This window comes from Oncorhynchus kisutch, linkage group LG30 (genome assembly GCF_002021735.2).
Source record: "Oncorhynchus kisutch isolate 150728-3 linkage group LG30, Okis_V2, whole genome shotgun sequence".
Taxonomy (NCBI): domain Eukaryota; kingdom Metazoa; phylum Chordata; class Actinopteri; order Salmoniformes; family Salmonidae; genus Oncorhynchus; species Oncorhynchus kisutch.
The window spans coordinates 14,719,656-14,745,731 of NC_034203.2; the positions used below are offsets into that span (position 1 = coordinate 14,719,656).

General features: G+C 41.1%; 1 protein-coding gene and 1 long non-coding RNA gene across 2 annotated transcripts; both read right to left on the bottom strand.

Annotated features, from left to right (window-relative positions):
* Window positions 1–1,387: 1,387 nt before the first annotated feature.
* LOC109875141 (uncharacterized) lies at window positions 1,388–17,643 on the bottom strand. The gene is made up of 6 exons (XM_020467360.2): window positions 17,342–17,643; window positions 17,016–17,210; window positions 10,397–10,672; window positions 10,014–10,106; window positions 8,188–8,214; window positions 1,388–3,247 (listed from the first exon to the last, which is right to left on the bottom strand). Exons 1-6 carry the CDS (start codon window positions 17,397–17,399, stop codon window positions 3,180–3,182), a joined length of 717 nt encoding a protein of 238 aa, XP_020322949.1. The 5' UTR covers window positions 17,400–17,643; the 3' UTR covers window positions 1,388–3,179.
* Window positions 17,644–19,800: 2,157 nt separating this feature from the next.
* Window positions 19,801–22,675, bottom strand: LOC116358576 (uncharacterized). Its single transcript, XR_004206328.1, has 3 exons — window positions 22,031–22,675; window positions 20,845–20,925; window positions 19,801–19,855 (listed from the first exon to the last, which is right to left on the bottom strand). It is a non-coding gene; the product is annotated as an uncharacterized LOC116358576 (long non-coding RNA).
* Window positions 22,676–26,076: the final 3,401 nt, after the last annotated feature.

Below are 26,076 nucleotides of genomic sequence, written 5' to 3' on the forward strand. Positions count from 1 at the left end.
ATTCATGTCAGAAGCTAGCAGATGTATTATTTTCCAGACAACTACCGTTTTTACCACTAACCCAACAATTAAACAAAAATATTTTGGAATTAAATCTTCCTACACTTCTCTGCTTGTCAAATCCTAAAAACGGGTTAGAAATCGTGTGTACTAATCTCTTGGTAGAGCAATTTTAGTAACTCATCGCCTGCTCGTTTCTAACAGCTCTGTGTTGTTATTGAGATTCCATAACGGAACCGTTGCTAGGACACGTGGGCCAAAATGATGAGAGAGAAGTGACCACAACCACACAACTTTTGACTTCAACCTCACAACTTCTGACCACATCTAGTATCCACAACCATACAATTACATACCACAACCACACAACTGCTTACCATATCACACAATTACATTCCACAACCACACAACTTCTGATCACACATTTAACTATTGACCACAACTACAGAACCACATAACATCTGACATCAACCGCACAACTTCTGACCACATCTAGTGACCTCAACCACATAACTTCTAACCGCAACCACACAACTTCTTACCACATCTAGTGACCACAACCACACAACTATTGACCACAACCACACAACTTCTAAGCGCAACCACACAACTGCTTACCACATCTAGTGACCACAACCACACAACTATTAACCACAACCACACAACTTCTGAACATAACCACACAACTGCTTACCACATCTAACCACAACCACACAACTATTGAGCACAACCACACAACTTCTGACCATATCTAGGGACCACAACCACACTTCTGACATCTAGGGACCACAAACACAATTTCTGACCAAACATCAAACTTTTGACCATATCCACACAACTATTGAACCACATAACTACTGACCACAACTTCTGACCAAATCTGACTGTCAACTGTCAATTTCAAATAATTTCACAATTGGAATAATCAATAGTGCAACTTTTTTTAACTTCTTTCATTACAACATTTTTTTTTTTTAAAGAGCTTTAGCAAGCCCCGCAACTTTACTTGTAAAGTTACCATCTAGTTCACCCTTCCCCATCTCACCCATTGAAGTTGCACAATTTTCACAAAGCAAGCCAACCTACAAAGCTTGCTGACATGACTGAGGAACAATGCAAACATTAAGGCCCTGGCAATCTCTTCCACTGTTAAAAAAAAAGGATGTTTTAAAATCCATTGTATTTCAGAAACGGTATTAATGGGATGCTATGTAGAATGCCTCTAGCCAAGTAATAATGATACCTCAGCATTTCAAGTAGGCTTACCCCAATACCTAGCCTCCTGAGCTTGTCGCAATTCTTGTTATTTTGAGTTGATCGGGGTATACTATCTATCTATTTGGCATCCAGGTCAATTTTCCATTTAAAAGATACTCCAATACAAAAGTTGCATTTAAATAGCTTTAATAAAATGATAAACAAGTGATAGAAATCATTCATACATATCCGGTTCAATGTACAATTCTGTCCCCTCAAATCATAATACAGTAGCTTTATATACACAAAAGTGCAAAGTGAACACATTTCCTCACTGTACACATTTATTTTACCGTATTGCACCCTGAATGTGTAACTGGATCAAAATAACATTTATTCAAAACAGATGGACCAAATTGAAAACTTTTCACATCGTTTTTTTTTTTAACAAGGAAAAGGTATTGATAGCTGTTGACTAAATGCAACCGACAGCTCTACACAAATCTAGTTCTAGTTACAGTAGTTGTGTTTTTTTAATTTTACCCCTTTTTCTCCCCAAATTCGTGGTATCCAATTGTTTAGTAGCTACTATCTTGTCTCATCGCTACAACTCCCGTACGGGCTCAACGAAGGTTGAAAGTCATGCGTCCTCCGATACACAACCCAACCAATCCGCACTGCTTCTTAACACAGCGCCATCCAACCCGGAAGCCAGCCGCACCAATGTGTCGGAGGAAACACTGTGCACCTGGCTAGCGTGCACTGCGCCCGGCCCGCCACAGGAGACGCCTGTGAGCTATGAGACAAGGATTTCCCTAACCCAGACGACGCTAGGCCAATTGTGCGTCGCCACAGTTACGACAGAGCCTGGGCGCGAACCCAAGGTCTCTGGTGGCACAGCTGGCGCTGCAGTACAGCGCCCTTAACCACTGCGCCACCCGGGAGACCCAGTTACAGTAGTTTTGAGCTATCGAGCGTGAACACACAGAGTGTGTGTTCATGCGTGTTACTCTGTCTGTTTTGACATAGGCTGAAAAGCAAAGCCTGAAAGGCATAGGCACCGGTAGATAAGTGAGGAAATACAAAGGTGAGGAAATACACAATTATAAAGTGCATAAAACTGTCTTCATATTCTTTTCTTGTGGTTAACTAGGAACTACACAATTATAAAGTGCATAAAACTGTCTTCATATTCTTTTCTTGTGGTTAACTAGGAACTACTTCAAGAGTTCAAGTCACACACACAACAGTAAGTTATACAAATTGGAATGTCACAGTTCCTTTCATATTATAAATATTTGGTAGGCTACAATCCTCCTGGGTCTATAGGAATGGGGCCTGTTGGAAGAAGGCCCAGGGAGAAAGGGGGACCAGAGAGTTGGACGGACAAGGGTACAAAAGTTTGGGGCCACTTAAGAAATATCCTTGTTTTTGATAAATTTGCTTTTTCTTTTGTCCCTTAAAATAACATCAAATTGATCATAAATGCAGTGTAGACATTCTTAATGTTGTAAATGACTATTGGAGCTGGAAATTTATTATTTTTTAATGGAATATCTACATAGGCGCACAGAGGACCATTATCAGCAACCATCACTCCTGTGTTCCAATGGCACATTGTGTTAGCCAATCAAAGTTCATCATTTTAAAAGGCTAATTTATCATTAGAAAACCCTTTTGCAATTATGTTAGCACAGCTGAAAACTGTTGTGCTTATTAAAGATGCAATAGAACTGGCCTTCTTTAGACTGGTTGAGTATCTGGAGCGTCAACATTTTAAATTCGATTACAGGCTCAAAATGGCCAGAAACAAAGACCTTTCTTCTGAAACTCATCACTTTATTCTTGTTCTGAGAAATGAAGGCTATTCCATGTGAGAAATTGCCAAGAAACTGAAGATCTCGTACAACGCTGTGTACTACTCCCTTCACAGAGCAGTCATCAGAGGTGGATGAGCGGAGGTGGGTTGAGTTTTAGAGGGCCTAGTAGTCTTTTCCTCCTTGTGTTTCTGTGACATTCTGATAGTAGTGGACAATGGAGCCAAGTACACCTGCAGGGAGGAAAAAGAAAACACAATTTAGGAAGATGTAAAACACACCTGAAACATACACACACACAGCTAACTCCTGATGTTTACCTCAGCAGACACTACGCCAAACACCGTAAAAACAAAAGACAAAACAAAGGAACTAAGGTCAGAACGTGACACAGGTAGGCTAGTTGAGAATACGTTCTCATTTGCAACTGCGATCTGGCCAAAATAAAGCATAGCAATTCGACACATACAACAAAACATGGCCAATAATACAGTAGAACAAAAGAAAACAAAAAGTCTATATACAGTGAGTGCAAATGAGGTGAGTTAAGGCAATACATAGGCCATAGTGGCAAAGTAATTACAATATAGCAATTAAACACTGGAATGGTAGATGTGCAGAAGATGAATGTGCAAGTAGAGATACTGGGGTGCAAAGGAGAAAGATAAATAAATACAGTATGGGGATGAGGTAGGTCGATAGATGGGCTGTTTACAGATGGGCTATGTACAGGTGCAGTGATCTGTGAGCTGCTCTGACAGCTGGCGCTTTAAGTTAGTGAGGGAGATATGAGTCTCCAGCTTCAGAGATTTTTGCAGTTCGTTCCAGTCATTAGCAGCAGAGAACTGGAAGGAAAGACGACCAAAGGAGGAATTGGCTTTGGGGGTGACCAGTGAGATATACCTGCTGGAGCGCGTGCTACGAGTGGGTGCTGCTATGGTGACCAGTGAGCTGAGATAAGGTGGGGCTTTACTTAGCAAAGACTTATAAATGACCTGGAGCCAGTGGGTTTGGGTACGAATATGAAGCGAGGGCCAACCAACGAGAGCATACAGGTCGCAATGGTGGGTATTGTATGGGGCTTTGGTGACAAAACGGATGGCACTGTGATAGACTGCATCCAGTTCGTTGAGCAGAGTGTTGGAGGCTATTTTATAGATGGCATCACCGAAGTCGAGGATCGGTAGGATGGTCAGTTTTACGAGGGTATGTTTGGCAGCATGAGTGAAGGATGCTTTGTTGCAATATAGGAAGCCAATTTTAGATTTAATTTTGGATTGGAGATGCTTAATGTGAGTCTGGAAGGAGAGTTTACAGTTTAACCAGACACCTAGGTATTTGTAGTTGTCCATGTAAGTCAGAGCCGTCCAGAGTAGTGATGCTGGACGGGCGAGCAGTGATCGGTTGAATTGCATGCATTTAGTTTTACTTGCATTTAAGAGCAGTTGGAGGCCACGAAAGGAGAGTTGTATGGCATTGAAGCTTGTCTGGAGGTTCGTTAACAGTGTCCAAAGAGGGGCCAGAAGTATACAGAATGTTGTCGTCTTTGTAGAGGTGTATCAGAGAATCACCAGCAGCAAGAGCAACATCATTGATGTATACAGAGAAGAGAGTCGGCCCAAGGATTGAACCCTGTGGCACCCCCATAGAGACTGCCAGAGGTCTGGACAATAGGCTCTCCGATTTGACACACTGAACTCTGTCTGAGAAGTAGTCGGTAAACCAGGCGAGGCAATCACTTGAGAAACCAAGGCTTTCGCGTCTGCCAATAAGAATGTGGTGATTGACAGAGTCGAAAGCCTTGGCCAGGTCGATGAATACGGCTGCACAGTAATGTCTCTTATCGATGGCAGTTATGACGTCGTTTAGAACCTTGAGCGAAGCTGAGGTGCACCCATGACCAGCTCTGAAAACAGATTGCATAGCGGAGAAGGTACAGTGGGATTCGAAATGGTCGGTAATCTGTTTGTTAACTTGGCTTTCGAAGACCTTAGAAAGACAGGGTAGGATAGATATAGGTCTGTAGCAGTTAGGGAATCTCAGACGATACAAAAGAGAGGTTGAACAGGCTAGTAACAGGGGTTGCAACAATTTCGGCAGATAATTTTAGAAAGAGAGGGTCCAGATTGTCTAGCCTGGCTGATTTGTAGGGGTCCAGATTTTGCAGCTCTTTCAGAACATCAGTTATCTGGATTTGGGTGAAGGAGAAATGGTGGGGGCTTTGGAGGATTGCTGTGGAGGGTGCGGGGCAGTTGACCGGGGTAGGGGTAGCCAGGTGGAAAGCATGGCCAGCCATAGAGAAATACTTATTGAAATTCTCAATTATAGTGGATTTATCGGTGGTAACAGTGTTTCCTAGCCTCAGAGCAGTAGGCAGCTGGGAGGAGGTGCTCTTATTTTCCATGGACTTTAGAGTATCCCAGAATTTTTTTGAGTTAGTACTACAGGATGCTTATTTAAAGATGGTGAGGAAGGAACTTTTAAAGAATAGCCAGGCATCATCTACTGACAGGATGAGGTCAATGTCATTTCAGGATATCCAGGCCAGGTTCATTAGAAAGGCCTGCTTGCTGAAGTGTTTTAGGGAGCGTTTGACAGTGATGAGGGATGGACGTTTGACCGCAGACCCATTACGGATGCAGGCAATGAGGCAGTGATCGCTGAGATCTTGATTGAAAACAGCAGAGGTGTATTTGGAGTGCGAGTTAGTTAGGATGACATCTATGAGGGTGCCCGTGTTTACGGATTTGGAGTTGTACCTGGTAGGATCATTGATAATTTGTGTGAGATTGAAGGCATCAAGCTTGGATTGTTGGATGGCCGAGGTGTTAAGCATGTCCCAGTTTAGGTCACCTAGTAGCACGAGCTCAGAAGATAGATGTGGGGCAATCAATTCACAAAGAGTATCGAGGGCACAGCTCGGGGCACAGGGGGGTCTATAGCAAGCGGCAACAGTGAGAGACTTGTTTTTTGGAAAGGTGAATTTTTAGAAGTAGAAGCTTGAATTGTTTGGGTACAGACTTGGATAGTAATACAGAACTCTGCAGGCTATCTTTGCAGTAGATTGCAACACAGCACCCTTTGGCAGTTCTATCGTGGCGGAAAATGTTATAGTTCGCAATGGAGATTTCAGGGTTTTTGGTGGTTTTCCTAAGCCAGGATTCAGACACGGCTAAGACATCCGGGTTGGCAGAGTGTGCTAAAGCAGTGAGTAAAACAAACTTAGGGAGTAGGCTTCTAATGTTAACATGCATGAAACCAAGGCTTTTACGGTTACAGAAGTCAACAAATGAGAGCACCTGGGGAGTGGGAGTGGAGCTAGGCACTGCAGGACCTGGATTAACCTCTACATCACCAGAGGAACAGAGGAGAAGTAGGATAAGGGTACGGCTAAATGCTATTCGAACTGGCTGTCTAGCACGTTCGGAACAGAGAGTAAAAGGAGCAGGTTTCTGGGCACGATAGCATAGATTCAAGGCATAGTGTACAGACAAAGGTGAGGTAAGATGTGAGTACATTAGAGGTAAACCTAGGCATTAAGTAATGATGAGAGAGATATGGTCTCTAGAGACGTTTAAAACCTCTTGGTGTTAGGGGGCAGTATTTTCATTTTTGGAGAGAAAAAAAAGTTCCCGTTTTAAACGGGATATTTTGTCAGGAAAAGATGTTAGAATATGCATATAATTGACAGCTTTGGATAGAAAACATTCTAACCTTTTCAAAACTGTAAAGATATTGTCTGTGAGTATAACAGAACTGATGTTGCAGGCGAAAGCCTGAGAAAAATCCAATCCGGAAGTGCCCCAGGTTTTGAAAGCGCTGCGTTCCAATGACTCCCTATATGGCTGTGAATTTACCATCAACGAGCTTACGCTTTCTACGTATTCCCCAAGGTGTCTACAGCATTGTGACATAGTTTTACGCATTTCTGTTGAAGAATAGCCGTATTTGGGGGCACATTGCGTAAGTGGTCACATGGTGGCTTCGAGATTGATTCTCGCATAAAGTGCAGAGGTAGCCATTACTCCAATCGGTCCTAGAGAAAAAGGAATTGTCCCGACGGATATATTATCGAATAGATATGAGAAAAACACCTTGAGGATGGATTCTAAACAACGTTTGCGTGTGAGCCGGGAGATGGGTCTAGCATGGGCTAGGCCCTGGCTAGTTGGTGCTAGCTCCAGGACGGAAACATTAGCCAGGAGTAGTAAAACCAGGTTGCGGTTAGCTAGCTGTGATGATCCAGATGAAAAGGTTCAGAGGTTGTGGTAGGAATTCAGGGATATGGAGAGAAAAATAGGTCCGATATGCTCTGGTTTGAAACGCGTTGTACGAACTGGCGAGAGCTTTCCGAGCTAAAGGTTAGCTGATGACCGCTAGCAGTGGTTAGCTGACTGGTAGCTGGTAGCTAGTTAGCTAGCTAGCTTCAGTTGAGGTATTCCAGTTTGGGAGTAAATAGAAATACTTTAGGAAGAAAAAAAACAGATCCACACCACATTGGGTGCCTCACGAGAGTATTTTGAAGTTGAGGTTTAAGAAAAATGTTAAAAAATGAAGAACATGAAGAAAAATATATATATATATACACATGGGACGAGACAAGACAAAGACGTCTGACTGCTAAGCCATCTTGGAAGTCAGGAGGACTTCGAGTTTCGTGTCAATCAGACTAAGTCTGTTGTGCAATGTACATAGAGTACATGCAAATATACATCACTCGTGTTAAAAGGCACAAGTGACAGACCTACAACTGGGACACAATCAGTATTTACCAAAACAACTGTTCACAATGTTGTTCAACATGTTTGAACAGCAGCTTTCTAAATGTAGGAATGTCCAGGAAGCATGGAATCTATATAAATCACAGTCAACATAAGCATTGACACCAAACCCTGTGATCCTGAATTACTACCCTCGGCACTAGGAGTCACACATTTGACAAAAAGGGAACTACCTGTGAAAGACAAACATGCACACCACTGAGAGAAGCACACAGAAAGCCAGTAGCATCAGAAGATAAGGACAATGTGCCCAGTCCTGTTTACAAGGTGTGGTTTAGGAGACTGCAGTTCCCAGTCAACATACTGAACCATCTGTTAATATTGAATGTTCTATACTCCTGTTAACCAAGAAACCGATGGGGGACAATGAGATGGAAGTAAAAATATTTTACCTCCAGGGTGTCTGGAAACTCTGGGATCTGAAGAAAGAGAAACAAAACATTCTGTTGGCTCTGTTGTAGACTAGTTACATATGGTCATTTGGAATATAACATTCAGAATTACACAATAACGTTAGGAATCAAGACGCAAAAGGAAAATATAGAATTGTATATAGAGCTTCTAAAGATGTCATTGCATGCAGTAAACGTTCTACATAGCTGACACACTGATTTAAATAGAGATCATGAAAGCCATTCAGTAAATATCCCAGACTGGGCAGCAAGAAAACAACCCGTATGACATAAACTCAGCAAAAAAAAAAAAAAGAAACAACCCCTCAATGTCAACTGCGTTTATTTTCAGCAAACTTAACATATGGCCATACAAATATTTACTGAGACATAAACTGAACAAGTTCCACAGACATGTGACTAATAAATGGAATAACGTGTCCCTGAACAAAGGGGGAGGGTCCAAATCAAAAGTAACAGTCAGTATCTGGTGTGGCCACTAGCTGCATTAAGTACTGCCGTGCATCTCCTCCTCATGGACTGCACCAGATTTGCCAGTTCTTGCCGTGAGATGTTACCCCACTCTTCCACCAAGGCACCTGCAAGTTCCCTAACATTTCTGGGGGGAATGGCCCTAGCCCTCACCCGTCAATCCAACAGGTCCCAGACGTGCTCAATGGGATTGAGATCCGGGCTCTTTGCTGGCCATGGCAGAACACTGACATTCCTGTCTTGCAGGAAATCATGCACAGAACGAGCAGTATGGCTGGTGGCATTGTCATGCTGGAGGGTCCTGTCAGGGTAAGCCTGCAGGAAGGGTACCACATGAGGGAGGAGGATGTCTTCCCTGTAACGCACAGCGTTGAGATTGCCTGCAATGACAACAAGCTCAGTCCGCTGACGCTGTGACACACCGCCCCAGACCAAGACGGACCCTCCACCAAATCGATCCCGCTCCAGAGTACAGGCCTCGGTGTAACGCTTATTCCTTCGACGATAAACGCGAATCCGACCATCACCCCTGGTGAGACAAAACTGTGACTCATCAGTGAAGAGCACTTTTTGCTAGTCCTGTCTGGTCCAGCTACGGTAGGTTTGTGCCCATAGGCAACATTGTTGCCGGTGATGTCTGGTGAGGATCTGCCTTACAACAGGCCTACAAGCCCTCAGTCCAGCCTCTCTCAGCCTATTGCAGACTCGGGCAGTTGTTGTTGCCATCCTGTACCTGTCCCGCAGGTGTGATGTTCGGATGTACCGATCCTGTGCAGGTGTTGTTACACATGGTCTGCCACTGCGAGGACGATGAGCTGTCCGTTCTGTCTCCCTGTAGCGCTGTCTTAGGCGTCTCACAGTACGGACATTACAATTTATTGCCCTGGTCACATCTGCAGTCCTCATGCCTCTTTGCAGCATGCCTAAATCACGTTCACGCAGATGGGCAGGGGCCCTGGGCATCTTTCTTTTGGTGTTTTTCAGAGTAAGTAGAAAGGCCTCTATAGTGTCCTAAGTTTTCATAACTGTGACCTTACTTGCCTACCGTCTGTAAGCTGTTAGTGTCTTAACGACCGTTCCACAGGTGCATGTTCATTAATTGTTTATGGTTCATTGAACAAGCATGGGAAACAGTGTTTAAACCGTTTACAATGAAGATCTGTGAAGTTATTTGGATGTTTACTAATTATCTTTAAAAGACAGGGTCCTGAAAAAGGGACGTTTCTTTTTTTTGCTGAGTTTAGAATAGGATGAAGTTTAATATCCAAGAGGGGGAAAATGTATTCGACATACAGTACTGGTGCATACAAAATATGCTTTATAATGTCACTCACCTTGTTGTTTAGACATGAGGAAGCTTGCAATAACCATGACAACAAAGGTCAGGCATGCAAACAGTGAAGCCAGGACAGTCAGCAGGGACGTTCCTGTTGAAACATACAACAGGAATTCACTGGATTCACCTGCATGACCTACTGTACTTCATAACTAGTTAAAACAAGTGACCAAAGAATGGGAACATTCTGTTGATCTTGTGGCGTGTAGTCTGACAGTGTTGTTACACCTTTTATTAAACCCGACACAAGCTTGACATACACACACGCTGTACATAAAACAGATGCACGCATGCATACACACTTGCCTTCTAATCTATACAATGCTCTTTCAGTGTACACTAAAGCAGTGGCACCAAGTAGGCCTCCTCCCGTAGACTTACCTCTATTGGTGGTGGGCTCGGAATGTCTGAGCTCCTTCATCAGTTCGGTACAGCTCTCATGGAGTTGCATCTTCTCCCTCCTCGTGAACTCAGTGTCCCAGTCCCAAAGCCGTTTGAGTGAGAGGGCCTGTGGTACCTCAGCTGTCCAGGTGTCTGTGGATTGGTCCAAAGTCAGGAAGTAATTTCCGTTGACAAGAAGCTGGTCGGTCGAATGCACCACTCGAAATCCATTCAGTTTGCATTCACGCACACGCAGGTACTGGTAAGTAGGATTTTCTGGACAGTGAAGGAAAAAGGGAAAGGACTGGTTAAGGATGAATGTATCGTTTATACATAATATATATCTGATTGTATTCCTTGTCAATCAAGGAGGTAGATTTGTCCTGCCCTATCTCAGGTAACTGCTATTGTGCCCTTGAGCAAGGCACCTGTACAGAGGTACATTTTGTTTTATACTGGATATTCAGTGAATATTTAGTAACCTCGTCAATAGCTATTGAACCAAGCAAGCCATGACTATGAAGATGGTATTTTCTTAAATCAGGGGTGGATGGAGAACAATCCACACTTAAAAACAGATTTAGGATTTCAAATGGCTCTTACACAACTATTTTTTTATTTCACCTTTATTTAACCAGGTAGGCTAGTTGAGAACAAGTTCTCATTTACAACTGCGACCTGGCCAAGATAAAGCATAGCAGTGTGAACAGACAACAGAGTTACACATGGAGTAAACAATTAACAAGTCAATAACACAGTAGAAAAAAAAGAGAGTCTATATATATTGTGTGCAAAAGGCATGAGGAGGTAGGCGGATAATTACAATTTTACAGATTAACACTGGAGTGATAAATGATCAGATGGTCATGTACAGGTAGAGATATTGGTGTGCAAAAGAGCAGAAAAGTAAATAAATATAAACAGTATGGGGACGAGGTAGGTAAAATTGGGTGGGCTATTTACCGATAGACTATGTACAGCTGCAGCGATCGGTTAGCTGCTCAGATAGCTGATGTTTGAAGTTGGTGAGGGAGATAAAAGTCTCCAACTTCAGCGATTTTTGCAATTCGTTCGGCCAAATGAGGTGTTGGCTTTAGGGATGATCAGTGAGATACACCTGCTGGAGCGCGTGCTACGGGTGGGTGTTGCCATCGTGACCAGTGAACTGAGATAAGGCGGAGCTTTACCTAGCATGGACTTGTAGATGACCTGGAGCCATTGGGTCTGGCGACGAATATGTAGCGAGGGCCAGCCGACTAGAGCATACAGGTCGCAGTGGTGGGTGGTATAAGGTGCTTTAGTAACAAAACGGATGGCACTGTGATAAACTGCATCCAGTTTACTGAGTAGAGTATTGGAAGCTATTTTGTAGAGGACGTTGCCGAAGTCGAGGATCGGTAGGATAGTCAGTTTTACTAGGGTAAGTTTGGCGGCGTGAGTGAAGGAGGCTTTGTTGCGGAATAGAAAGCCGACTAGATTTGATTTTAGATTGGAGATGTTTGATCTGAGTCTGGAAGGAGAGTTTACAGTCTAGCCAGACACCTAGGTACTTATATATGTCCACATATTCTAGGTCGGAACCATCCAGGGTAGTGATGCTAGTCGGGCGTGCGGGTGCAGGCAGCGAACGGTTTAAATGAATGCATTTGGTTTTACTAACGTTTAAGAGCAGTTGGAGGCCACGGAAGAGTGTTGTATGGCATTGAAGCTCGTTTGGAGGTTAGAGAGCACAGGGTCCAAGGACGGGCCGGAAGTATACAGAATGGTGTCGTCTGCGTAGAGGTGGATCAGGGAATCGCCCGCAGCAAGAGCAACATCATTGATATATACAGAGAAAAGAGTCGGTCCGAGAATTACATAACTATAACAATTATATTTTCTGAGTCAGGGGAGGACGGACAAAATCCACTGTTGATGTATTTATTTTTAATTTAGATATTTCTTCCCCACCCACCAAAAAAAAATTATCTGGAGTTTTGTCCATCCTTCACCGATTCAAACTATATAACTGTTATAGTCATGGCACGCTTTGTGTAAGAGCTATTGAAGACTGAAACCCCTTCCCCCCAAAAAAAACACTACATTTTGACAACAAAAAAGCTGTGTATTTGTCCATCCTCCCTCGGTTCAGAATATATAATTTTCATAGTTATGGCTTGCTTTGATTCAATATTGATGCGAGAATTTCAGAATATTTTGTAATTGATCAAACCATTGGAATTATATTTTACTATTTCCAACGAACAAGCTAGCCATCGAAAAGGTTCAGCGTGTGTAGTTTAGTTAGCCTGCTAACGTCTTCATAGCTAGTAGCGTGGAATCAGGACATGACCAAACTGTTGCTGAGATAATGGATGTTGAAACTGCCAGGGAGAAAAGAGGCATTGTTGAAACTCACTCATGCTTGCAGTGTAAAAATAGGGGGCGAATGTGATTCATACCCGAATACCCCAACCAAGGAGCAACTTCCAAAGAAGCTGAGAAGTGAACCATCAATGAGTAAGCTACAGGAGAACATCGTCCGCAGCCTCACAGCTAAAAATCAAAGAGAGCGCAGATGACATCATGGATTTGGTAAAAAAGAACACCATCAGTATCGTTAACCTGAAGAAAGCGATTGATTTCAATGCTGAGGAAGTAAAAACTCGGAAGCAGCAGAACGCAACATTGAAAATTCAGGTTGCAAAGCAGAAGAAACTCGCGAGAATGACCGGTATCGTCGGAGATGAAATCTTCGAATTTATGGAATAGCAGAAAAATCTGACGATAACATCAAAAGCAAGAGTGAAAGACATTTGCAGGGGCAATAGTCCCAGAGGAGGAGCGACATGTTGCAGGTTCTCTGGATGTAGTGCACCGCCTAGGTAGGCTGAGAGATAGGGAAAACAATCAGCCACCACGACCAGTGTTCATGAGATTCATCTCGAGGACAACGAGGGATAGGACATGGAAAAGTGCAAAGGAAAATGACTATTTAATGAAGAACAACCTGCGTTTATTTTAAAAGGCAACTTTAAGGGTCATATATTGAGTCATAAGGCAGATAATCCAGGGAGATGGATTATACTATTGGTAGATGTCAACCACATTCAATTCATTGTTGTAAATACTTATGCTTCCAATAACAAGTCAAGTAACTATTTTATTTTGTATTTATTTATTTTATTTACATACTACATTTCCATTGGGGTGGAGATTTTAATACAGTATTACATGATAATCTAGATAGATGGCCTCCTAAGGAGAGCAATTCTGTTTGTGAGATAAGGAATATATATGTCTACGGTTAGGTGTCCCAGATATTTGGAGACATAAGAAACCCAGATAAGATTATGTTTACATGGAGTACCAAAGATTTACAGTGCCTTGCGAAAGTATTCGGCCCCCTTGAACTTTGCGACCTTTTGCTCCATCCATCTTCCCATCAATTTTAACCATCTTCCCTGTCCCTGCTGAAGAAAAGCAGGCCCAAACCATGATGCTGCCACCACCATGTTTGACAGTGGGGATGGTGTTCAGGGTGATGGGCTGTGTTGCTTTTACGCCAAACATAACGTTTTGCATTGTTGCCAAAAAGTGCAATTTTGGTTTCATCTGACCAGAGCACCTTCTTCCACATGTTTGGTGTGTCTCCCAGGTGGCTTGTGGCAAACTTTAAACAACACTTTTTATGGATATCTTTAAGAAATGGCTATCTTCTTGCCACTCTTCCATAAAGGCCAGATTTGTGCAATATACGACTGATTGTTGTCCTATGGACAGAGTCTCCCACCTCAGCTGTAGATCTCTGCAGTTCATCCAGAGTGATCATGGGCCTCTTTGCTGCATCTCTGATCAGTCTTCTCCTTGTATGAGCTGAAAGTTTAGAGGGACGGCCAGGTCTTGGTAGATTTGCAGTGGTCTGATACTCCTTCCATTTCAATATTATCGCTTGCACAGTGCTCCTTGGGATGTTTAAAGCTTGGGAAATCTTTATTTATCCAAATCCGGCTTTAAACTTCTTCACAACAGTATCTCGGACCTGCCTGGTGTGTTCCTTGTTCTTCATGATGCTCTCTGCGCTTTTAACGGACCTCTGAGACTATCACAGTGCAGGTGCATTTATACGGAGACTTGATTACACACAGGTGGATTGTATTTATCATCATTAGTCATTTAGGTCAACATTGGATCATTCAGAGATCCTCACTGAACTTCTGGAGAGAAGTTTGCTGCACTGAAAGTAAAGGGGCAGAATAATTTTGCACGCCCAATTTTTCAGTTTTTGATTTGTTAAAAAAGTTTGAAATATCCAATAAATGTCGTTCCACTTCATGATTGTGTCCCACTTGTTGTTGATTCTTCACAAAAAAATACCGTTTTATATCTTTATGTTTGAAGCCTGGAATGTGGCAAAAGGTCGCAAAGTTCAAGGGGGCCGAATACTTTCGCAAGGCACTGTATCTATACAATCCTGTATTGATTTCTGGCTGATATCTGAAGATATGGCTGTACAGGTTGATAGTCTCGATTGAACCATCGATTTTAACAGACCACAAAGGGATCTCAATAAAGATAAATATGCATGGTTTGTCAACAACAAAACAGTAAAAGTTACTGGGAAATGAACAAGACTTTACTAGAGAATTAAGTATTTAAGAAGGAAGTAACAGGAATTATTGATAAATACTAGAATTGTGCCTGTGTTTTGAATACATTTGGAAGTTACTGGGAGCTAATGAAATTTGATTTAAGGCATTTGGCTATTTCAATGGGGAAAGAAATTGCTCGTGCCAAGAGAGAGAAAGAATGACATCATAAAGGGAATAATGGATTATACTAAAAAAAAAGACTACCTAATCAGGAATTACTGGAGCTATCATCATTGCAAATGCAGATAGACTGTATCTACGAGGAGAAGGAGAAGGGGAGCGTTTGTAAGATAAAGACAAAAATGGATGGAATAGGGAGAGAAAGTTAAAATATTTATTTAATTTAGAAAAAAGGGCAGGCGAAAAGACTTCCATATGTAAATGAATGATTAATAATACTCCCAATGAAAATCCAAAAGAAATCACTCAGCATGTTGCCCAGTTTTATCAGAATCTGTATACATCAGCACCGGCAACTTCCATTATGGATCTTTTCTTAGACAATATACCAAACATTGCTAAGATGATAGATAATGATTTCAGGGATTTTTGTGATGAGTTAAGGCTTTTAATACAAATACAGTCTTAAGGACAATAGGTCCCCTGGAAATGATGGTTTAATCAGCTTTTTATTACAAAAAAAAATAGTGTAAAGCATTCAATGATAAATTGATTCCTTTCATTCTTGCTATGTTCCAAGAATCAATAGAAAAAGGGGAGTTACCGGCTTCCTTAAAGCAAGGTGTAATTACTTTGATTCCCAAAACTAATAAGGATAGTCTTTATATAGACAACGGGAGACCCATTAGCCTGTTGAATAATGAGAAATGATTTGCCCTTGTATTTGCTAAGAGGTTGAAACAAGGCTTGCATCATATAATTGATGAAGAACAATGTGGTTTTATGCATGGTCGACACATTAGTAATAACATCAGGTTGATCTTAGATATGATTGACTATAATGACCTCATCCTTGATGATAGTTTTCTTATGTTTGTTGATTTTTATCAAGCTTTTGACACTGTAGAACGTGAGTTTATGTTCAAAGCAATACGTTTTGGGGGGTTTGGTGACTTTTTTTTTAAAGCAGTCCAAACTTTATATAGTAGTTGTACTAGCTCTGTAAAATTGGGGGTTGTATCTCTTTTAAATTCCTCTGAGGTTGATGTAAGTAACATAGATTTACATGAAAATATATTCATTGGCAATATTAACATCAAAGATAAATGTAGTAATAAACAGATTAGGAATATTGTTTGTGATACTACAATTCCCTCAGCAAGATTATTTTGGTCAGATATCTATGGTGATATACAATGGGGAAATTGCTAACAAATATTGTAACAAGGTAAAGGATGTTTCATTTAAAATGTTACATAGTATTTATCCTGTGAAACATGTTTTGGATTGATTCAAGCTGAATATGGACTATAAATAAAATTTCTGAGGAATGTAGAAGGAGACCATTTTGCATTTGTTTTTTGTCTGTATTTATAGTCACATTTTTGGAATTGACATACAGAATTCTGTTAAGAAAAAAAAGGGACCGGTTGTATTATTTAATGGTTTTGATATAATGATTTATTTCAGAAATTCTGACATAGATAAAGATGTAGTATATTGAATATAACTGCTAATAATACTAGGTAAATTTCATATTCACAAATGCAAATGGTCTAATTCAAAACCTAACTTTTTTCACTTTATAAATTAACTTGAACTAAAATGAAAAACAAAAGGCAATTCAAACTTGTTGTATTATTAATGAATATGATTTGTTTGTTTAGGATTCCTGGCAATGTAAATAGTTTGTATGTATGCGTGTTTGCATGTGACTATTCCTCTTTTGTTTGTTGATATTTGTTGATATTTTTTTTAATCAAGAATATCCACCGAATATCCAATATAGAACACATTTTACGGTGACAACTGTGTGTTTGTGTACTTATTAGTGTGTTGCAGTAGGTTCAGGCATGCATTAGGCCTACTTGTCATGGTGTTGGAGACATTTTCTTCGATCTCGAACGCCTGCTGAAAAGACTCGTAGTTGCCCATCAATACAGCACGGAGAATGCCACTGACGTTTTTCCCACCGCTGGAGGGAGGTGCTCCGTTGACCAAGACCTGCTCGACAGTCTCCATCTCGCCGACCACTCCCGACCGCTGGAACAGAATGACCGTGTCTGCAACAAAACACATCAACAAATCTAATTTGTTTTGTTATTAGTAGCCTAAGATTCATAACACTATGGTGTAGAATGTTGTGCGTAAAATGAACATGGCAATGAAAAAAGTAAGCAATGAAAAAACATACCAATTGGAAGACCCCAACTTATATTGAAAAACAGAATGAATGTAAGTGGAAGTAGCATCTTTGCACTATGCGAGGACTGGCTTTGGAAATGATGTACTGTAGTCTAAAATAACCTCCAAGACGTAAACCAATTATAATAGATTATATATCAATAGAAAGGACTCGCTCGTGTTCTCCTTTCCAATATCAAACAGGTAGAATGATGAAGGGCAGAGCGCTTATCAACCAAAGCTAAGTGCGTAGCCTCTGGATTTGTGGCTATGAGTAAGTCCGTCCTTATTTTGTCTTTTAAATGCGTAGCTAGCCTACTAAGATTTTCAGTAGTGTTGATGTGATTGGCTGGTGGTAGCTGGTTCCGTTAGGGGAGGAGCTTCAAGGCGTGCAACTGCAACAACCTGTACTGCCCTGCCAAGCAAAAGAGCAGGAACAGCATTTGGTCCCCCAAAAAATGATTTACTTTTTTTCATACATTAAATACATGCTTTATCATTTGGACAAATATCCCGCCTCCATTGTGTTGTGGTATGGAGAAAATGGGGGGGGGGGGGTCATGTTTAAGGTGTTAAGTTAAGGTGAAACCAAGGAAAAAGGCAGTAACTGCCATCACATAATTACTGCTTTTACCATGGTGTCACTGAGCTTTGTGCTGCAGTGTCTACGGTTGACCTTGGTATTATTTATTGTTCTTCGCTGATACAAGTGTCAAACTATATGACACTGACAGCCGCATACAAATAAACATATTAACACCAGTTTGTGTGAAGAACAATCGTCATGGAAATGTATTCCAGTGGGTGTACCAAGCAAGAAGGCAGTAACTGCCTTCTAGGGACAAAGGTCATGTCAGAGGTCAGGGCCAATATGAATAACCATATCTCCCATGATCTGCCTACAATTCATTTGTCTGGACAATAAAAGAACTTTGAAGTAATTTTTCTCAGTTTCACTTTATGAGCAGTTACTGCTCTTTTGCTTTGTAGGGCAGTGTAGGTGTTACATAACACAATCTCATCAGATTAAAAGGACGGCTACCTCATAGGAGTGAGGGCATAGGGCCGATCAGATTACAGTTATAAATGACCCTGAATTGTTTTCCTCTTGTTTTCAGTTAGTTTTGAGATATTCTAGATACTGTAGGTTATAGAAAGTACATTTTGACATCCAGTTGGTGTCTAAAAGTGGAATAGTGGAACATTTTCTAACAAATGTCTCTAATTTGAATGATGAGAAATGTGCATATTTATTAAGTAACCATAGCTCCTCTTAGGCTACTAACAGTACAGAATAGTTTGTTTCCGGATGTTCTTGTCATTGTTACCAGATATTAGACATACGACAGCAAAGGACTATGAATGCTATGTCCATATATGTATCTTTCTCTGTTACAGAGGTGGATGTTTTCAAACATCCGGACTCTATGAGTACTAACAACATTAGAGAAGAGAATCTGAGTACTAACAACATTAGAGCAGAGACTCTATGAGTGCAAACAACATTAGAGAAGAGACTCTGAGTACTAACAACATTAGAGAAGAGACTCTGAGTACTAACAACATTAGAGCAGAGACTCTATGAGTGCAAACAACATTAGAGAAGAGAGGAGATGTGTAGAGTTCAGTCTATCTGTGTCTGACTCAGATGAACACAACAAGGAAGATAGAGGAAGTCACAGACACTATGAAACCACCACAGTAGCTACAGTTTGTGTGTGTGTGTGTGTGTGGATGTTCTTGTGGTTGTTCCAGATATTGGTCAGATATTGTTACCAGATAGGCATTTGGCAGGACAGGAGTATGAACGCTAAGTCCATATACTGTACATGATGTACCTTTGTCTGTTCCAGAGGTGTATGTTTCCAAACAGCATGACTCTATGGGTACAAACAGAACTAGAGCACATTGGGTCAACAAGAATGAAAAAGGAGGACACACATTATTTTTTATTTTATATATACACTGCTCAAAAAAATAAAGGGAACACTTAAACAACACAATGTAACTCCAAGTCAATCACACTTCTGTGAAATCAAACTGTCCAATTAGGAAGCAACACTGAATGACAATAAATATCACATGCTGTTGTGCAAATGGAATAGACAACAGGTGGAAATTATAGGCAATTAGCAAGACACCCCCAATAAAGGAGTGGTTCTGCAGTGGTGACCACAGACCACTTCTCAGTTCCTATGCTTCCTGGCTGATGTTTTGGTCACTTTTGAATGCTGGCGGTGCTTTCACTCTAGTGGTAGCATGAGACGGAGTCTACAACCCACACAAGTGGCTCAGGTAGTGTAGCTCATCCAGGATGGCACATCAATGCGAGCTGTGGCAAGAAGGTTTGCTGTGTCTGTCAGCGTAGTGTCCAGAGCATGGAGGCGCTACCAGGAGACAGGCCAGTACATCAGGAGACGTGGAGGAGGCCATAGGAGGGCAACAGCCCAGCAGCAGGACCGCTACCTCCGCCTTTGTGCAAGGAGGAGCAGGAACGAGCACTGCCAAAGCCCTGCAAAATGACCTCCAGCAGGCCACAAAAGAGAGATTAAAGTAGACGGCACGTGTCAAAGTAATTGATTTATGACCCTGCGTCATGACGACGTGTTCATGTCCAAATATGGGCCTCCGGCCCTGTCATCCTGTTCCTGTGGTCACGTGTTAGAGGGTGTGTGTTATTTTATATCTATATGGCATTTTTTGAAGTAGTCATGGTGATTGATGTCTAGGGGCCTGGTTGAACTGGGGGGGTTGAGTGTTTGAACTTTTTAACGTGTATGGCCCCCACCCCCAGTTGTATTGTCCTTATGGTTGTTATCTATCTATCTATCTATCTATCTATCTATCTATCTATCTATCTATCTATCTATCATCTATCTATCTATCTATCTATTGTGTCCATTTCAGGCTTTAAACAACAATTAAACAGCCATCTAAATAATGTTTCTCAGCCTAGTTTCCTATTTAGTTCTCTTTATATGTACAGACACAGAGCTTCCAGATGGCTCCAGCCTAAGGATTTTCAGTGCATGTACACCTGGGGAGATTAGAACCCCAAAGAAAAGATCCTAAAGGTAATTTCAGATTCAGGTTTATCATGACAGCCGCTTTATGAAAGGCCTTTACTTATGGCTAAACAGCTTCTACACAGCTTATTAATTAATGCTGTGGGATGATGAAATTAGGTGTTTAGGAGGGCTTAAACAAATCTACAATGAAACAAACATGTACACTTTACACACATATTTATTGACTTTTAAAAAGACCACAGTAACATGACAGAATTTGTGCAAATGCGATGAAATCTGCTAGTGGATATTAAATGTACAACAGTAGTATTCTGTATCAAGCAATATGTGTTAAACATGTGGCACATGCAATCATGACAGCCTCTTTATGAAAGGCCTTTAACTATAGCTAAACAGTTTTCTACACATCTTATTATTTAATGATGTGGGCATACCCAGGATTTACAGGCAGGACGTTTGATCTACACAGGGAGGGAAAACTTACGGAGTTATGATGGAGCGGGCAAGCGTCTTTGAGTTGGTGAATTGGAAACGGATAATGGTCGGGGCTAACCAGCCCCTTTATCTGTAAGAAATAGTCAACATTTTGGAATTATAAAATGTGTTAAAATGTAGGTACTAAATATTTTGAATTAAATCAATGGTTTTAAAAATGTATCTCACGCTTTAACGATAGGGGAAGAGGTAATTTCATATTTCGGTTTAGAGGGGTTATTAACTTTATGGAAAACAATATTCACACTATGTGGATTATAAACATGTACGTACATAGAGAACCAACACATCAAGATCTAACAGGAATGAGTGGGGATTCAGAGTACAACAGGAGGCTTCTGTAACCGGCAATACATGTTAAATATGTTTTGCATACATCCACGACTCAATGGTTTCACAAACTACCTTTAAAGGTTTTGTCAGAAAGTTGTAACAGGCCTCATTCAACAGTCTAGAGATGAACCTCGAGACACCAAAAACATCACCGCTTAGAGCAGCTTGGAGATTATTAGCCATGTAAGTGGGGAGCAAAAGAGCGGATTTAACCAACTCTGTACAAACCCCGACACGGGGTATGATAACTCTGACGCGTACGTCTAATGATTATTGTAGATGTTTACAACTGAGGGAGTTGACAGTAGGTCAATGAGATGTATAAAGGCAAATTGACATAACGGACCTCAAAGACCAACAGCCTACTTAATAATATAGAATGCAGGGGTGTGTACTGAACATGTAACCATTATAAAACTTTTTTTTTATCGAAACACCCCCTAGTTAGGGACAGAACGTGGAGCATATACTTTAACACTATGTTACCACAGCTTTAGTGCAAACCCACAGCCCCGAATATTTAGCTGCCAGGACAGATTAAAAAAGAGATGTGAATAAGTGAATCCCTCCTAATAGATATTTCTGAAGGCTACTGGACATAGGTGATTGGGAAGCGACTGTTAGACGTAGATTCTCAGAAACAATTTATAGTCTTTCCTACAATGGTATGTTATAAAGTTTGTAATAATGTACAACTGTAGACCTCCAATGTTTTTACATACAAACACTAATGATGCATGTTTAAAGAGTAGTACAATTTGGTCATTAATTCTAACACGTCTTTAAAACGTTTGTACTAAATATTTTGGAATTAAATCACTGGTTTTAAAAATGTATCTCACCCTTTAACGATAGGAAAATGTCCTTTCCAGACATCAGCCCGGTCTGTCACGAAGAAAAAGACATGGAAAATCAGGGTGCGTGCATGAGTGTGCGTGTGACGGAGCAGCAGGAGTGTGTGTGTGTGCGTTTCAAAAACAAAGGGTGTGTGTGTGTGTTCAACAGGGGCCCAAGCATGTAGCCCCATTCTATCTGTAGAGAATCGTTTGAAACCAAGGTGTGCACTATCATGCATAAGGCATGTCGAGATATCTGCCGACCACCCGGGGTTAAACATTGATATCTCTAAGCAGAGCCCGGTGCACCCCACCCCGGTTGTAGACAGAATGTCTCGACATCCCCTCCTGTTGTTTGAATTCACAGCCATTGTTCTCTAAACCAAATATACAAGGTGTTGCATACAGGATATCTCCCGATACAGTTGTGTACTCTATCGCCCGCCCTGCTGATCGTGCTCTATCTGAACTACATTATGCAAATTATTCTAATGATTGAAGTGTATGTACCTAGTATGTTGTACTAGTATATACGTTAAGCTGACTTAAAAACATATTTATGAGTTAGTTCATTCAGAAGCTGAATATAAAAAGTGTGGCTTCTTACATAGAAATGGGTCAGGCCTCTTGCTCAATAGCACAAAGCCAAAGTGTCTCCTGACCCCTCCTGTCTCAGCCTCCAGTATTTATGCTGCAGTAGTTTATGTGTCGGGGGGCTGGGGTCAGTTTGTTATATCTGGAGTACTTCTCCTGTCCTATTCGGTGTCCTGTGTGAATCTAAGTGTGCGTTCTCTAATTCTCTCCTTCTCTCTTTCTTTCTCTCTCTCGGTGGACCTGAGCCCTAGGACCATGCCCCAGGACTACCTGACATGATGACTCCTTGCTGTCCCCAGTCCACCTGGCCATGCTGCTGTTCCAGTTTCAACTGACCTGAGCCCTAGGACCATGCCCCAGGACTACCTGACATGATGACTCCTTGCTGTCCCCAGTCTACCTGGCCATGCTGCTGCTCCAGTTTCAACTTCCACCTGACTGTGCTGCTGCTCTAGTTTCAACTGTTCTGCCTTATTATTATTCGACCATGCTGGTCATTTATGAACATTGAACATCTTGACCATGTTCTGTTATAATCTCCACCCGGCACAGCCAGAAGAGGACTGGCCACCCCACATAGCCTGGTTCCTCTCTAGGTTTCTTCCTAGGTATTGGCCTTTCTAGGGAGTTTTTCCTAGCCACCGTGCTTCTCCACCTGCATTGCTTGCTGTTTGGGGTTTTAGGCTGGGTTTCTGTACAGCACTTTGAGATATCAGCTGATGTACGAAGGGCTATATAAATAAATTTGATTTGATTTGATCATTCAATCTATGTTCTTACTGGTTCTAGACTATGTTGAAATAATCTAAATGAATGCAGCGACCACTTCATTAAAAACTATAGATGCATTTGACCGTAGAGGTAAATCAGTTCTTTGCTCCCCCATTACATGGGTAATAATCTCCAAGCTGCTCTAAACGTTGATGTTTTTGGTGTCTCTAGGTTCATCTCTAGACTGGTGAATGAGGCCTGTTACAACTTTCTTACAAAACCTTTAAAGGGAGTTTGTGAAACCATTCAGTCATGGATGTATGTAAAACATATTTAACACGTATTGCAGGTTACAGAAGCCTCCTGTTTTACTATGAACGTACATGTTTATAATCCACATAGTGTGAATATTGTTTTCCATAAAGTTAATAACACCTAAACCCAAATATGAAATTACCTTTAGGATCTCTTACCAACCCATTACTTTGTGGTTCTAATCTCCCTCTTTCAAAATCGCCCCAGTGACCAAATCTCTAACATTCCTGATCCTTCCCATATATTTTAACCCTAAACCTCCCACAATAACTACTGTCTATTGTTAGTCTCAGTGACCTTACTGACAATATCCCCGTTTAAAACAGATCGAAATACATTGTTGGCTACAGTTTTCATGTCTTTCATTATGCAGACATTAGTTTTATTAGACTATATTTCTCATTGTGAATACGGTTGTCACCCCCCTTGGAGGCTTGGTGCATGTACAAAGAAAAAGTACCAAATTCAACCATGGGTGGCTGTTAACTAAAATAATGGCAATGCGTGTAGTCGTGTTAAGGTTTTCATTGTTTTCTTGTCAGATTTTTATGGTTTTGCATATGACTGTGCATTATATGCTTTCGTAATAGGGTTGAGGATCAGATCAAGCTGTCACGAGCGTCATGGGTAATAAGAAGCGGACCAAAGCGCTGCGTGGTGTGAATGCATCGTTTCAATGGATGACGAAAACACAAAGTAAACCGAACATGCCAATAAATGAACAACGACCGTGACGCTATATACCAAATGTGCTGACACAAGCACCTAACATAGACAATCACACAACAATGACAACACAGGCTACCTAAATATGGTTCCCGATCAGAGACAACGACTAACACCGGCCTCTGATGGGGAAAACCATATCAGGCCCAACACAGAAAAAGACAACCTAGACATACAGCATAGAATGCCCACTCAGATCACACCCATACCAAACAAAACCTATAAACATACATAGAAAACTATGGTCAGGGCGTGACACAAACCTATTGGGCATTCTTGATCAATCAAAACGTACCTGTTTTCCGTATAGAATGACTTGTACACATATTATATTACAACTTTTTGTGTTTTGGCTTAGTGGTTGTTTCTTTACTAACTAGGAAAACTCAAGTGTGTAAGTCTGAGAAACATTATTGAGCTGGTTGGTGTATTGTTGCTGAAAGCTTGAAATGTACACACATTGAGAAGTGATATTGCAGCAACAGTTTTAAAGTGGGTAATCGTATCATATATATATATCCTTGCATGTTTGAATTAGAGCTCCTTTAAAGTGTTTTAGATGATGATAATAATGTTATATTATTTTTATAATAATACATATCTGCAAACCAAATGTATTTCTGAAAACCCCTTTTTGCATCTTCAATAGTTGTAGATGTTCCAACGTTCGTAGACCTTTCATACAAAAAGACATAATACTGTCTGTTTCATCGGTTCCTCCGATTTCGTTCAGAGTCCCTAATGCATCCAAGTCACCCGTTGTGTCAGTTGTCCATCATACCTAAAAAATAATAATACACTTTTTTTTTTACATTTTTTAAAACATTGTCCCCCCTGTTTAAAACACAAATAACTCGCGTACAGTCGCTTCCCAATCACTTATGTCCAGTAGCCTTCAGAAATATCCATTAGGAGGGATTCACTTATTCACATCTCTTTTTTAATCTGTCCTGGCAGCGAAATATTCGGGCCTGTGTGTTTGCGCTAAAGCTGTGTTAACATAGTGTTAAAGTATATGCTCCACGTTCTGTCCCTAACTATCGAAAGTACGGAATGAGTTTCGGGAGATATCCTGTATGCAACACCTTGTATATTTGGTTTAGAGAACAATGGCTGTGAATTCAAACAACAGGAGGGGATGTCGAGACATTCTGTCTACAACCGGGGTGGGGTGCACCGGGCTCTGCTTAGAGATATCAATGTTTAACCCCGGGTGGTCGGCAGATATCTCGACAAGCCTTATGCATGATAGTGCACACCTTGGTTTCAAACGATTCACTACAGATAGAATGGGGCTACATGCTTGGGCCCCTGTTGAACACACACACACACCCTTTGTTTTTGAAACGCACACACACACACTCCTGCTGCTCCGTCACACGCACACTCATGCACGCACCCTGATTTTCCATGTCTTTTTCTTCGTGACAGACCGGGGTGATGTCTGGAAAGGACATTTTCCTATCGTTAAAGGGTGAGATACATTTTTAAAACCAGTGATTTAATTCCAAAATATTTAGTACAAACGTTTTAAAGACGTGTTACAATTAATGACCAAATTGTACTACTCTTTAAACATGCATCATTAGTGTTTGTATGTAAAAACATTGGAGGTCTACAGTTGTACATTATTACAAACTTTATAACATACCATTGTAGGAAAGACTACAAATTGTTTCTGAGAATCTACGTCTAACAGTCGCTTC